A 13670-nucleotide genomic window follows, 5' to 3' on the forward strand; every position below is an offset into this window, starting at 1 on the left:
TTTCCTGAAATCACGCAATTTTGGGCCAGCCTAACCAAGTCGCCGAAAAAAGAGGCGATTTTTTTAGTATAATAATTTACAATCCCCATACTGCCGCGCACAGCAAGTCAGTCCCACTTGCGTTTTCGGCAAGCCGAGAAAAACGTGTTTTTTATAATTTTATACCAATGCGTCTTGTGAGATGGGACAATATGCTTATATGTTTTTGCAAAGCTTTTCCGACTATTAACTTAATTTCGGTGATAATGCAAATGGGACGGACCTGCTAACGTGTAAGGAAAAAAATCCGAACAACTTTTAAATTGGTCTACGATTTCGAAGTGCTGCACAAAGCGAAAATCCTTTTTCACAAAATGAAGATTCACTTTTATATAACTGGTAACACGACCAGTCGATTCTGTCAAGTGACGTTTAGTTGAGAAAAAGGCGCTGTTGGAAGAAGACCGCCATAAATTGATTTGCAATTTTTGTGAGCGAAATAAAGGAAAATCTAAAATTGAAGTTGCAACCCTCGAGGTTGCAACTAACCCAAATTTGTGTGACAAACGGCGAGCGTGTAAAGATATGTTGCTTGTCAGTGTGTAGGAGTTTTGTTTTGATTTTTGTTGTTGTGGCAAGCAACATACTCGCCACTGCATGTTAATTTTAATTAGTTATTTTCTTGTTAGATTTTTTTAAAAATTTGTGATAAGTGTTTTAGTAGATAGGGTTAAAATTATCGGTGTGAATTGTCTCGCGTGTTAAATAAAATTAGGTCCCGTTTCTCCTCCCGCGACGAAAAAGTGATGTGCGTTAACGGCGAAGAAAAACAAGTGCGGTTGTGTGGGTTTCAAACGCGATCGAGCAGAAACGTCAGGCGGTGTTTTGATTTGGGGAGATCGCAGTGAACCGCCAACAGAAAAGGACGCGTTTTTTTGGCCCAACTGAAAAGAAATCGCGACTTGACCGTGAACCAACGCGAGTCGGAGTGATAGAAACCGATACCGCCGGGAGTGAAACCGTGTGTGTGCCCCATCGTGAAATACACCCCGTCAGTGCGGAAAAAGTCGCTACAGAGTGCTTGATCGATATAATTCACTGCCAACGGCTGCCTTCCACAAACCCGCCATTGCGAAGAGTCGGCGAGGAGGACGGAAGGTTAGTGTTAGGTTTTCTTGTTTTCATTTATTTTGTTCTATTTGTTATTTATTTATTTTCTTAAATTGATTTCCACCCAAGTAAATCTACGTTGTGTAGAAGTACCCCCGTGCATCGCCGCCCGCCGGGTAAATCGACCCCGTGAAAGCTGGGGTGGTAAGCTGAAAACTTACAAAGTGTTCTACTATTTTTGAAAATCTTGGATATAAAAAAATATGCATATACATTATTGTCAAACTCTTCGAGAATATAAATAACTTCAAAAGAAAATCTGGTTCCGGACGAAAACGCACTTTGCAAGAGAGCAAAGTTCGAGCGAAACTGAGGGCGAAAACACCTGGTCGCACAGTGGGGCGACTCCATACAAAGGCTGGCCAAGCAAAAAAAGTGTCGATAAATGTGATAAAAACTTGGTATTTACATAACTTTGGAGCGCTGAACACGAATTTGGCATCCATTTTTCGTTTGGGGCCGTCCATAAAGCACGAAACCCAATTTTAAATATTTTTTGGCACTTTTTTCCTTTTTTATAGAATTATATGATCTTTGACCACAAGTAGTGCCACCGGGCGTCCTCCCAATTGAAAAAAAAAATACGTAATTTATGGACGACCCCTCGAACTAAAAAAATTTTGCCTAAATATATATATTTTTTTTAAATTAACTAAAACAACATAAGTAATACAAACTAATTACAAAATGAAAAAGTCATCATCATCATCTTCCGCTGTGATCGCTTGAATCTTGTGTTGAATTGTTTCCAGAAAATTTGAAATTCATTATACTTATCAGCAGGAAAAATTTCTTTCGCTGCAATTTGCATTTCTTCTAGTGTTTTTCAATGTTTCATTGTTTTATATATATGTTGTCTTTCTAATCCGGTTTCTATGGTTGAAAGAGGACAAAACCATGATTTGACAACTTACTAGACATTGAATTAGGTGGTGCCGCTGAAGTTGAAGGCTCCATAATAAAATCTAACGAATTTATGAATTTGAAAACCAAGACACTGGAATGACACAACGTTCTAAATGAATCCGAGAAGATGCGGAGGGCGACGAATGTTCTTTGTTTTTTTTTTCTTATAAAGCCAGGGCCGGATTTACGATTGTGGGGGCCCGGGGCCCAGTTATAGTGGGGGCCCCAAAATAAAACAAAACTGTTTTTTATCGTACGAGTTAAAAGCATTCATTTGCTATTGAAAAATTACCAAAAATTTGTTAGAATTTTTTCTTAAGTCCTATTTAGAGTTCCAAGCGAAGTGAAAATCTCATACAAAATGATCATTGTTTTACGCTCGTGAAAAATGCAACCTGCAAAAATTTCACTTCGCTAGGAACTGTAGACAAATTCGATCAAGCGAAATCGTTGTGCGATCGCGAAAGGTTGTGGATCTCATCTTTTTCTTGTGTTCACTTTTTCCACGCATGCAAACGCTAGTGAAAAAAGCAGCAGCAAGCAAAAACTTGCGTGCGTTTATATTCTGTCAGTTGCAGCCAATTTTCACTTCGCTCGGAGTGTAAACTCGTGGATTTCGCTTCACTTAAACTGTAAATTGCAGACTGGTGAAATACCTGCGTGTTCCACAAACGGGTTTTCACGACAGATTTCGCAAGCGAAAATTTACGCTTTTTTCTTGTCAAATTTTTCACTTCGCTTGGAAACTATGCTTTACGAGTTTTTTTGCAAAAAAACTTATTAATTAAATAATCAACATAACTTCTTCAGTATACTCGTACTCGAAACTTAATAATGCTAAGTTTGACTGCCTTTCATTCTTCACAGTCGCACGCAACCTATTTTTAATATGTTTCATCTTCAAACTTTTTTCTTGATACCTGAAAAAAAACTACCGCAATTTGAAAAAAAATGCGATCCACAGGCAAAAATTTGCACACAATTTGAGAAAGACTGCACAAATATAAGACGACTCTGACAATAATGGAAACTAGGAAAAAACTACACATATCTGCAGGTCAATTAAATTTGCACACGAGCTCAGAAAATCAGCATTTTGCAAAGCACATCTGGTATCCCTGATTCGGACCAGTGAGCAAAAGCAATGCATTAAAAAACTTGTGGGTTATTTTCTTTATCTGCTTTACCACCCATGCGCGCTAAAGCCCTAGAGTTAAAGTTTGGCCGACTGTCATTGAAAAGTTCCAATCAAACAGTCAACAGTTTTTTCATCATAGTTTTAACATTGCTGATGTTCGATTGGAACGAGTTTTGACACTTCGATTGGCGCTTTTAATGACAGTCGGCCAAACTTTAACTCTAGGCGTTTAATGCGCGCTGGTTCGATTCAAATGGTGTGTTAATGTGTGTCATTCCAAGAGAATCCAAGGTGAACTCTTATGGATGTAGTTGCGATATTGGCGCTCGCGAAAAAATAACACTTAAGGAAAGTGTCAGATTGTAATGGTCTGTTCGAATTTTCTTACTGTAAATCGAACTTTTGATTAAATCTCTTTTTTAAAGAGAAAAAATCTTTTTGTCGATTTGTGGGGGCCCTAAAAATGTGGGGGCCCGGGCCCCCTGGGCCCCCCCATAAATCCGGCTCTGTAAAAAGCAAAATGTGTGCTTAACTTTTGTGTGCAAACTAGTGCGAAGCAAAAGCAATCTTCGAACGGGCTATTGTTAGCCGGAGTTTGATGGTATAAATTTGCTGCTAGTATTTGACACTTCAATCAGTTTAGCGAAATTCATGATCATGAATTGAAAAGGGCTGAATGTTTTTAATGTTGTTCCGAATTTGCAGAAATTTCGGTTTTCGAAAAAAAATTTTTTTGATGCCAAATGACTTAAAAACGCATGAAACGTTGAGAATTGGTGTCATCTGAAAAAATTTTTTTTTGCAAAAATTTACTCTCTGGGACTTAGTCGTTTTACCTTTGTTATACTAAACAAAGGTTATAAAATCGGTCGAAAAACGCAAAATAGATCCATGATTCGGAGGGCCGAATCGTATATACCATTCGACTCAGCTCGACGAACTGAGCAATGTCTGTTCGTGTGTATGTGTGTGTGTGTGTGTGTGTGTGTGTGTGTGTATGTATTTTGTCTGTATGTATGTGCCGCAAAATACTAACGCACCTTTCTTACAGAACGCAATATCCGATTTTATTGATCTTATACGCAAACGAAAGCTACTGTGCTCCCCCAGAATGCTACCGAGTTGATTTTCGATTAGTGGCTTAGATTTCAAAATATTGATCAAAGAGTATTTTTTATATGAGACATTTAACTTTTAAGGCAAAATTAATGGCACGGAGAGCCATGTGTTGTATACCAATTTACTCAGATCGACGAATTGAACAATTTATGTATGTTTGTGTATGTGTGCCTGTACGTATGTATGTGTAAATATGTTGTTTATTTGTGTAGTATATCAAAATCGACCCAAAAAAGAAAAATAACAAAACAACACTCTTTTTACAGAACGCTTAATCCGATTTTGGCTCAAATGAAAGCCCCAGAGATCTTTGAAAATCATACTGTGCGATCTTTTATTGGTTGCTTGAACTGTAGAGTTTTGACCAAAGTATATTTTAGACATGGGATATTTTACTTTCTGGATAATTTTTCTGTCTCACTGCTCTTTCTTCTTCTCTATCCTTTTTTTTTCAAATCGCTATTTATTTCTCAAAGGAAATCAACAATCATGGACAACTTTTCATAATCTTTACACTCTTCGTAGTGCGTCTTAACTGGTGTAAATAAATTACCCTTTAGCTTTTTCTTGAAAATTTGAACCAGATTTTAGAAGAAACTGCAATGCAATGCTTACTTAGCTCCTTTTCTTCCGAAGCTTCCGTCCTCACTTCTTATAAAATATTGTACGTTGAACCTAGATTTGCAAATAGTAAGAAACATTTACAGCTTTCGGGAGCCAAGCATTGTAGCAAAATCTGATCCCACAGTGTGAACATGTAACACAATTATATGCGATGCAGATAATTTGAAAAGCTTTACTATTTTGACAAGTAGGTTTAAACCCCTACGAATGATAAGTCCTAATTGCGAAAGCAAACAAATCCAAACAATTAAAATTACAAATTTCTAACAGTGTTGAGAAGTCACCATTTGTGATTGGAGAAAAACACAAATAAATCGCTGTTTTGTTTGAAATGCTACGTTTCGAGCAGCTGGAGAATTTTTCAGTTGAATACTTATTTTATGTTTTAAATTTGTGACCAGGAATCTAAAGTAGCTGGTGAACGTAATCGGCAAAATTAGAAAAAAGTGTTGAAGCAACTCCACATGGCTATACACGTTTACTAGTGTGCGCAGGTGAAAAGTCGCTTAACTCTATGAATGATACAATATGCTCATGTAAGATATAAATATTGCTTTCTAATTTAAGATTAAGTGCAAACAGAGTATCCATGTTATTCCACATCTCGTTATCGCAGCAAGATTTGAAAAGTCTTTATTTCGGATTTTTTCACACAGCCTAGGCCTTCGAAAACAATAATGTTCTCGCCTACACTCTGAAAAGCCAAAATTCTCAAAGATCGTGGAGAACCTTCATTTTCAGATAATGCATTTGAGATAGAATTGAATTGACAACTTTCATCAATAGCTATATTTTTTTCTGTATAATTCTAAACTATATTTCGAGAGCAGGTTTGTAGAAGTTTGCTTCAATTCGTAAATAAAACTTGATGCTGATTCATAAATCTAGGTCCAGCGATTTCTGAAAATAAAGCGAATAAAAAGAACCGCATTAAACTAACATACATGTTCACTGTTCTAGTGTGAAATCAGCATCATTGTTATTTTTTACTGTTTCCCCACGTTCGATTATTTAAAAAAAAATTGCTTCTAGCCAGCATCTAAAAATTGGTTTGTGATCGAAAAAATAAGACTCATGTACTCCAGTGATAACATTCATATTATTTGCAAAAACCACGTTAAGCTTCAATTCAGTGATCGTCCTTGGTTAATTCTCTGAAAACTATCTTTTAAATTTATTTCACTCATTATTGACATTGGACTTATGATGGTATACGTTTTGTATGGCCAAATATGTATAAAGTGATAGTTAGTATAACAAAGGTTTCTGCACCACTAGGTGGATTAATTCAGGTTTTTTCAATTGTGGAAGGCGGTGTTGAAAATGTTTAGAATTTATCTCTTGAAATTGATCACTAGTCTCTCGAAATAGCTTGTATAATGATATACACTATAACTAGCATCGAATACATTATGTTTCATTAGAGTGGTTCATTTATTCGGCATAGGGTGGTTCATAATATTGTGAAAAATAAGTATAAAATTAAAAAAAGCACTTCGGCTCGTTTGATTATTGTGACGTCTTCGACAAAGCTGTACATAATAATTCGGTCTTACCAAAAAATTACACTCAAAAAATTATTCGTTCAAAAGTTAGAAGAAAGATTAAAAATTAATTATTCAAAAGGGCTCATTTTTTAAAAACTTGATTTTTTTTTAATAAAACCTACGAAAGATTACCGAAACAATGAAACCAGTCCGTCATATAGAAATCAAAAAAATAAGTTATCATATTTTGAAAAAAAAATTATTTTCAATTATTTATTTTAAAAGGCAACTTTTTTTGGAAGGACAAAATATTATTCACAACTTTGCCGAAGACACTATGCCGTTCGACTGTAGACATATTTTTAATTTCCAATAGAGCTATGAGGAATCAAGAATATTTCTACAGTCAAAACGGTTTATTTGATTGGCATAGTGTATCTGGCAAAGTTGTAAATAATAACTTTGTTCCTCCAAAAAAAAAAAATGTACCCTGTGAAAAAAAAAATAATTTAAATATATAACTTTTTTTTCTGATTTTTCCATGGCCGGTTTCGTTGTTCAGGAAAACTTTCGCAGTTTTTATAAAAAAAATCCGTTTTTTTTCAATGGGCTGTTTTCGATAATTAATTTTTAACTTTCTTTTATATTTTTTTAAATTAGTAATTTGTTTTTATATATTTTTTTGAAAAACAAAACTATTATCTACAACTTTGCCGAAGATGTCACACCGCACACCGGCACGTTCATGTTCTGATGATGTAAACTTGACAGAAAATATATGGTCGAACTGTCAAAACGACGCAAACCCAGAAAGAACGAGTCAATTGTGTTGCCTATCTGATTGAGATCCCTATACTCTTATTATCACTGAATAACATCGATACAGTCTTTTGTTCGATTATATAAGCCAGAGCACTGTGTGTTCAATCAAGTGTTGGCAAAAGACATTATTGTGGTAAATAAAACGAATAAATTGTCTGGTACAACATTCGAAAGACGAGTGCAAGTGTCTTAGAGAGTAGATTTTTCAAACAAAGTAATAACTTATTCCATCAGTTTCCACCGTTTCATTTAAAAGTTTAAGACACTTGGAATCGAAAACATTTTTCAAATATTAAAATTCCATGTACCTACCACCCGTGTGTGATTTTGCAAATGACATGAAGGCATTCAACATTTTCCACGAGACACAATCTTAATTTTGGTTGAGATATTTTTTTTTTGCACAGAGTAGTTTGATACATTTTGTAAATTTGTTTTGTAATGTTTTGCCATTTTACATATAATTTTTCCAATTGGGTCCTAAAGCTATACCAGTTTTTATACATCATTTGAAAAAGCCCCGTTTTCTGAACAAAACGTGATTTTTTAAAAATGTTTATCATTTTCCTTCGATTTTTAAATGAAAAATGAAAGAACTGCTCGAAAGGTCTTGGATGACGTTTCGCCCATGTACGGTATATGAGAGAACTGTCATTTTAGGCATTTCGAGCAGTTTTTTATTCTTCATTTAAAAATCGAAGGAAAACGGTAAGCATTCTTTAAAATCACGTTTTGCTCAGAAAGTTGCACTCTTCCAGCTGATATATAAAAATCAGAAAACCGTTTAAAACTTTAGAACCCCATTCAACATTACCACCCTAACGACAATGATATAACAAATATTATATTTTCAGGAATTTTTCTATTGGTATTCAGTGAAAAGTAATTTTTTCCATTTTATACTCATTTTTACACAATATTATGAACCACCCTATGTCGAATAAATGAACCGCCCTAATGAAACATAATGTATTCGATGCTAGTTATAGTGTATATCATTATGCAAGCTATTTCGAGAGACTAGTGATCAATTTCAAAAGATAAATTCTAAACATTTTGAACTCCGCCTACCACAATTAAAAAAACGACTAAGTCCCAGAGACTAGAGAGTAAATTTTCGCAAAAATTTTTTTTTTCAGATGACACCAATTCTCGACGTTTTTAAGTCATTTGGCATCAAAAAAAAAATTCGAAAACCGAAATTTCACGTACCCCCACTTGGGTGATTTTTCGGTTTTCTAAACAGCCAAACTTCAATCGCTTTGCGCCACCCCATTTTAAGTCCGATTGAGCTGAAATTTTGCACAGGGTGTTTTTTCGAGCAGGTGAACATTTTGTATAGGTTTTTTTTTTTTGAAATTTTCTGGTCACTTTTTTTCCATACGATTATTGGCGCCCTAATAATCACGTACACCTGCTAAAATTATATTGTAGCAATAAGATTACAAAGTATATACATTTCTGTCACAATAGTGAAGGGAAAGGACTGACAATACTGAAATTCAAAACTGAAGATTTAGACTGTGACTTTTAAAACAACTAGTACCGTAAAAATTTGCTCATCAGCTTCCGAGAAGCAGGTGAATAGGTGAACAAGAAATACGCGCCTCTTTAGGCTGTCGTTTGTAATTTATATTAGTAATACAGTGTACTAAATCATAAAAGAAACGCAATCATTTCTTGCTGCTTTATTTTGTATCTTGAAAACTTTTACTTGCAACCGTTCATGTTGGTCAGGTAATTGCAAAATTATGAATTTTCCAAATCTGCCATATGAACAAAATGATGGTTTTTAAACCTCTCAAATACACCAATTCTAATGAGGGAATAAAAAAAAGTACCAATTTCAAAATTTCTCGGAAGGATGCAATCTCATCGACTATATTCAATGTAAGTAAATACTACGTTTTTCTATTATGTACAATTTTGTATACGCGCCATCAAAAATACTTAGCAAAAATTATTACTTCATGATTTTGGTGTTATCTACATTATATATTCAGATACTACTACTAGCGTCTGCTAGCGTAGTGAACGGCTAGGTCAATGCTATCAATCTGCTTGTAATGATTCTAATGATGGTGATAAAATGATTTAGCAACTATTACCCGAACCGGTGTTTGAGCAGTAGTGACAGGGAGGTGAGCCCCGCTTATGTATCAGATAATCATCGCTGAATATAGGTACGCAACGCACCGTTCACTTCCCATACGTGCTGAATAAGACCAGATACGTTTGAGTGGCTGGCATTCTACTGGCAACCGCGTGTGAGGTTACACGATATCTTCCAAGAGATCCAGAGTGCGTGTTTCAATATTGTGCATTACCCACTGAACCTAACACAGAAGAAAGGTTTAAATCGCGTATACTAAACATGGGAAAACTGCAGCTGGCAGATGTTGAAAATGAGTACAAAAAATTTCCGGAGCTCAAACGCGAGGATGTGCAGAAGATTCGTGAATGGATGGAAAAGCAGCCCCATCTACCCAAAATTACTGGTAGGTTGATAGTAACAGAATTAGTACTAATTTTAAAAACTTAGCACTGTAGATGTAGAGTCGTTTTCGTTTTTCGTTTCATTGGCTGAAGTTTTCCCCTTTGCTTATGTAATGTGTATATGGATTTAACTTACTTCATATTAGTAAAAAAATTGTCATACAACTATTGTTCTATATGTAATTTTCTATACTGCGTATGATCTATACTGTATTTCCTCATTACATCTGTATACTGTCAATGATATCAAACATAACTACGTGTTTCGCGGTATTTTTTTAGTCGGTACAACTTTTCGTTCACATTTTTCTTAGTTAACCCAATAGAGGAAATTCAATTATCGCATGCACAATTTTAATTTCCCCCCCATACTAGACGGTTTCAATAAAATTTTTTTCGGCACGTTTTAAATGCTAACGAGTGCCTCAATATTTTAAAGTATACCTAACCGGAAAAAGTTCAGATCCTATCGAATAACGACGCGCGATGTTTTTATCAAGCTAGAGATAAGCTGCATGCATTCTTAAACACAAGTTTAATCGTTCGACGCTTTTCGCTGCTGTTTTTATGCCAGTTACTTAGTAACTTTGCTGATGTTTTAGTATTTTGCTAATTAGACTTGTTTGTTCATATTCAAAGCCAAGCAGTTTTATAGCATTATTTCGCGGAGCTCACTAATTGCAGATCTGTACATAAGCTGAACGTGATTTGTGTTATATACATTGATGATCGAGTCAGGGTGATTCACATTTAATGACTCCAATGTTCAACGGGGAGCAATTGTAGTTGCCTTATAATTGCATTTTCATTTATACCCTAGTTTACTGAAAAATCTTCAAAAAAAAAAAAAGAAACGTTTGCAGAGTAGTTTCATTTAGGATAACAATTTTGAATAACAGGCAATAAATATGTTGTTGCATTTCAGACAAGACTTAAACAAGAGATGACTAGAACAAGATACTTGACTCTTGCAGAATTCATTGGACATGATTGTCGCTGCGCGCAAGCAAAAGTCGAACTAATTTATACACTGTTAATATGATATAGAATATGACTTAACGTCAAAAGCAACTGACGACAAGACCAAGACATGACTGCTGAAACAATTTTTTCAGTATCCATGTGGACGACTTTACGGTGCTGCCATCTGAAAAATGATAATAACGTGTACGAATGTTTAGTTTTCAAACATGAAACTTTCCGGAAAAATAAAGAATTATCGGCGCATCATTTAAAATTGAGCGTACCATCAGAACTTCCTGATAACCGCTATGAGCACGCTCTACAGCCAAATTTTACCACTCTTGCCGAGGTTAATAAAGCAAAAATCGGGTATCCCGGTGAATCTGATAATATGCACAATGGTTCTGAAACCTGGTTTGCGACATATAAAACTTTAAGTTTTGGTAGAATGAGACCTGAAAATAAATAATTCCTCAATATAAAGTCCCACTCTGACAGTCAACTTCACACTTTTCTTTCGTACTTTGAAGTGCAAAAAATATGGCAATAGCATTAAGTGCAAAAAATGACAATATCATTGATCTGCATGTTATCTTAAGCGTTGAGCTGACTAGTGATGGGAAACTTATCGATACTTATCGATAATATCGATAAACGCCGGTCATCGATATTATCGTTAATTTTTTGACGTTAACGTTAAGGAAACCCAAAAGAGACCTCTCCTACCCTACCCCAGGAGTTGCTTTTGCCGCTAGGTATTTGTTGGGTGCTGCTATTCGACAAGATTTAGCATTGTTGCGGGTGGTGTAAAGGTTCGTGTAACTTAGTACTAGAGAACTTTAAAAAAATATCCAAACTTTTTGCACCATCTCATAAAAAACAATGATACGAAATTGTAATAAAATGCATTTTCTATGGCTTGCCAACTCTTATAATATCATAGACATGCATAGCGGCAGTCTATTGGTGATTCTCTGGTAATTGTTTAGTTTAACTAGGAACTGTTTAAGTTTAAAGTATCTGTTACCCAACAAACAATTTTTAGTTCCACTAAAAAACCAAATCAACGAAATTGTTGCGCCAAAAAAGTATCCTGATTTATACAGGGGGTAGACAAAATAATTGAGATAAATAAAATTCTCTCGAATTTTAAATGGCCAGAACTTTACGAAAAATGGATCAATTTTGATAACCGGTTTCATTTCACTGGAAAACAGTTTTATATTAGTATTACTTGGGAACTTGGTGTGACCAACCTACACCGAAAATGTTTCGGACTCAAGAGTGTGTGTCAAAGTGTACATTTTTGCAACGCATAGAACGTATTAGGCAACTAAATTGTCTATCTAAAATACTTCATTTGAAAAAATCTGAGATCACCGATCTTTTCTTAAAGCATTTTTTGTTTTTAAAATTATATTTTTTTCAGAGTAGAGATCTTTAACTCATTTTTTATATTTTTGAAGGAAAGTTCAGATAATTTTTACTAAGATATATTGTTTCATAAGAAAAAAGTTCAAATACAGTTAGGTTTTCTTGCGCGGGGGATACATGCCTCGTGAAAAAACCATGTTAATTCAGAAATCCGCTTGAAAAACCGCTTTAATTCAAAAATTCGCGTAAAAAACCACGTCAATTTAAATCTGCTTAAATAACCTTTTAGAGAAAATCCGCGTGAAAATAAGCTGACCTTTTTAAATGTTAATCCAGATAAATTTTCAAACGCAAGTTTGCAAAGTTGCTTGGTTTAATAAGACCTACACACCCACAATGTTCGATTGAATTCTGCTAGAATGCTGCAAGCTCAAAGGAAATTAGTACCCAACAGGGAAAAAACCGCCAAAATCAACACCCATACTTAATAAATTCATACCTCGATGATTCCTTGGCGAATTTTCAATCTTTGGCTACAAATGAACCCGAAATAAATTCTGATTTATTGACAACATATAAACTTAAGTGAAACAGAATGTCAGAAAAAGTTCTGCGCGTTGCAAAAATGTACACTTTGGCACACACTCCGGAAATCCGAAACATTTTCAGTGACCCTTGGTCACGTCCAGTTCTCAAGTAATACTAGGAAACTAGGACAGTTTTCCAGTAAAATGAAACCTGTTTTGTCAGAATTGATTCATTTTTCGTGAAGTTTTGGCCATTTAAAAATTGACAGAATTTTGCCTGCTTCAATTATTTCCCTTATTATACAACCTTCAAAACGAACTTCGGCTTGAAACTACTTCGTAGAAAGCACTCCCGGCATAAAACCCGAAGACTTTGTGAACGCCGGGTATGCCGGTTCTGGCAGCTACAACATCTTGACACTATTGGCCAACGATCAGAGCATCGTAAAGAGCCCGGTTCCGGACGGCAAACGACCCTGAGCGACAAGAAGCTTCAAAGGATGCTGAAGAGGAAGACCGAGAGGAAAAGTCGCTGCGTGCACTTGGCCGAGAGGTTGGTGCATGCTCTAAACAGTGTGGAGAACATGGACATACATGCAGGAAGTGGCAGTCCCGTCCACTGGTCTCGGAGCTGCAGACAATGACGCAGCAACAGCGGTTGAATAAGATGGTCAAGTCAATTTTCCCGGTGAATCGCGACGCGGCAGTGGTATTGGACGACTAGACCTATCTCACCATGGATGGCAACGACTAGCAGGGCTCTTCGTGTTTTACCTCCCCCACGGAGGAAGTGAGCACCGAGGTAAAGTTTATTTCACAGACCAAGTTCCCCAAGAAGGTGCGGCTTTGGCTGACAATCAGTGAGAAAGGTATTTCAAAGTTGCTCTTCTTTCGCTCCGGGCTGGCCGTGAATGGGGAAATTTATAGTACGAAGTGCCTGACAGAAGTTGCGTCCTTCATCCAGAAATACCATAAGCGCGAAGACACGGTGTTCTGGCTAGATTTGACGTCGGCCAACTACTCGAAGCGATCGTTGGAGGAGATGGAGCGGCTGAATATCGATGT

General features: G+C 35.9%; 1 protein-coding gene across 2 annotated transcripts in view; it reads left to right on the forward strand.

The window, feature by feature from the left end:
* The first annotated feature begins 9379 nt into the window (after window positions 1–9379).
* LOC129720667 (alpha-tocopherol transfer protein-like) overlaps window positions 9380–13670 on the forward strand; it is a 48519-nt gene continuing 44228 nt past the window's right edge. Inside the window, exon 1 of one of the 2 annotated variants that reach the window (XM_055672193.1) lies at window positions 9380–9743. In XM_055672193.1, the coding sequence (XP_055528168.1) occupies window positions 9620–9743 (124 nt within the window). In that variant the 5' untranslated portion in view covers window positions 9380–9619. The remainder of the gene's footprint in view (window positions 9744–13670) is intronic. The other variant, XM_055672194.1, reaches the window with a different exon arrangement.

This window comes from Wyeomyia smithii, chromosome 2 (assembly GCF_029784165.1).
Source record: "Wyeomyia smithii strain HCP4-BCI-WySm-NY-G18 chromosome 2, ASM2978416v1, whole genome shotgun sequence".
NCBI lineage: Eukaryota > Metazoa > Arthropoda > Insecta > Diptera > Culicidae > Wyeomyia > Wyeomyia smithii.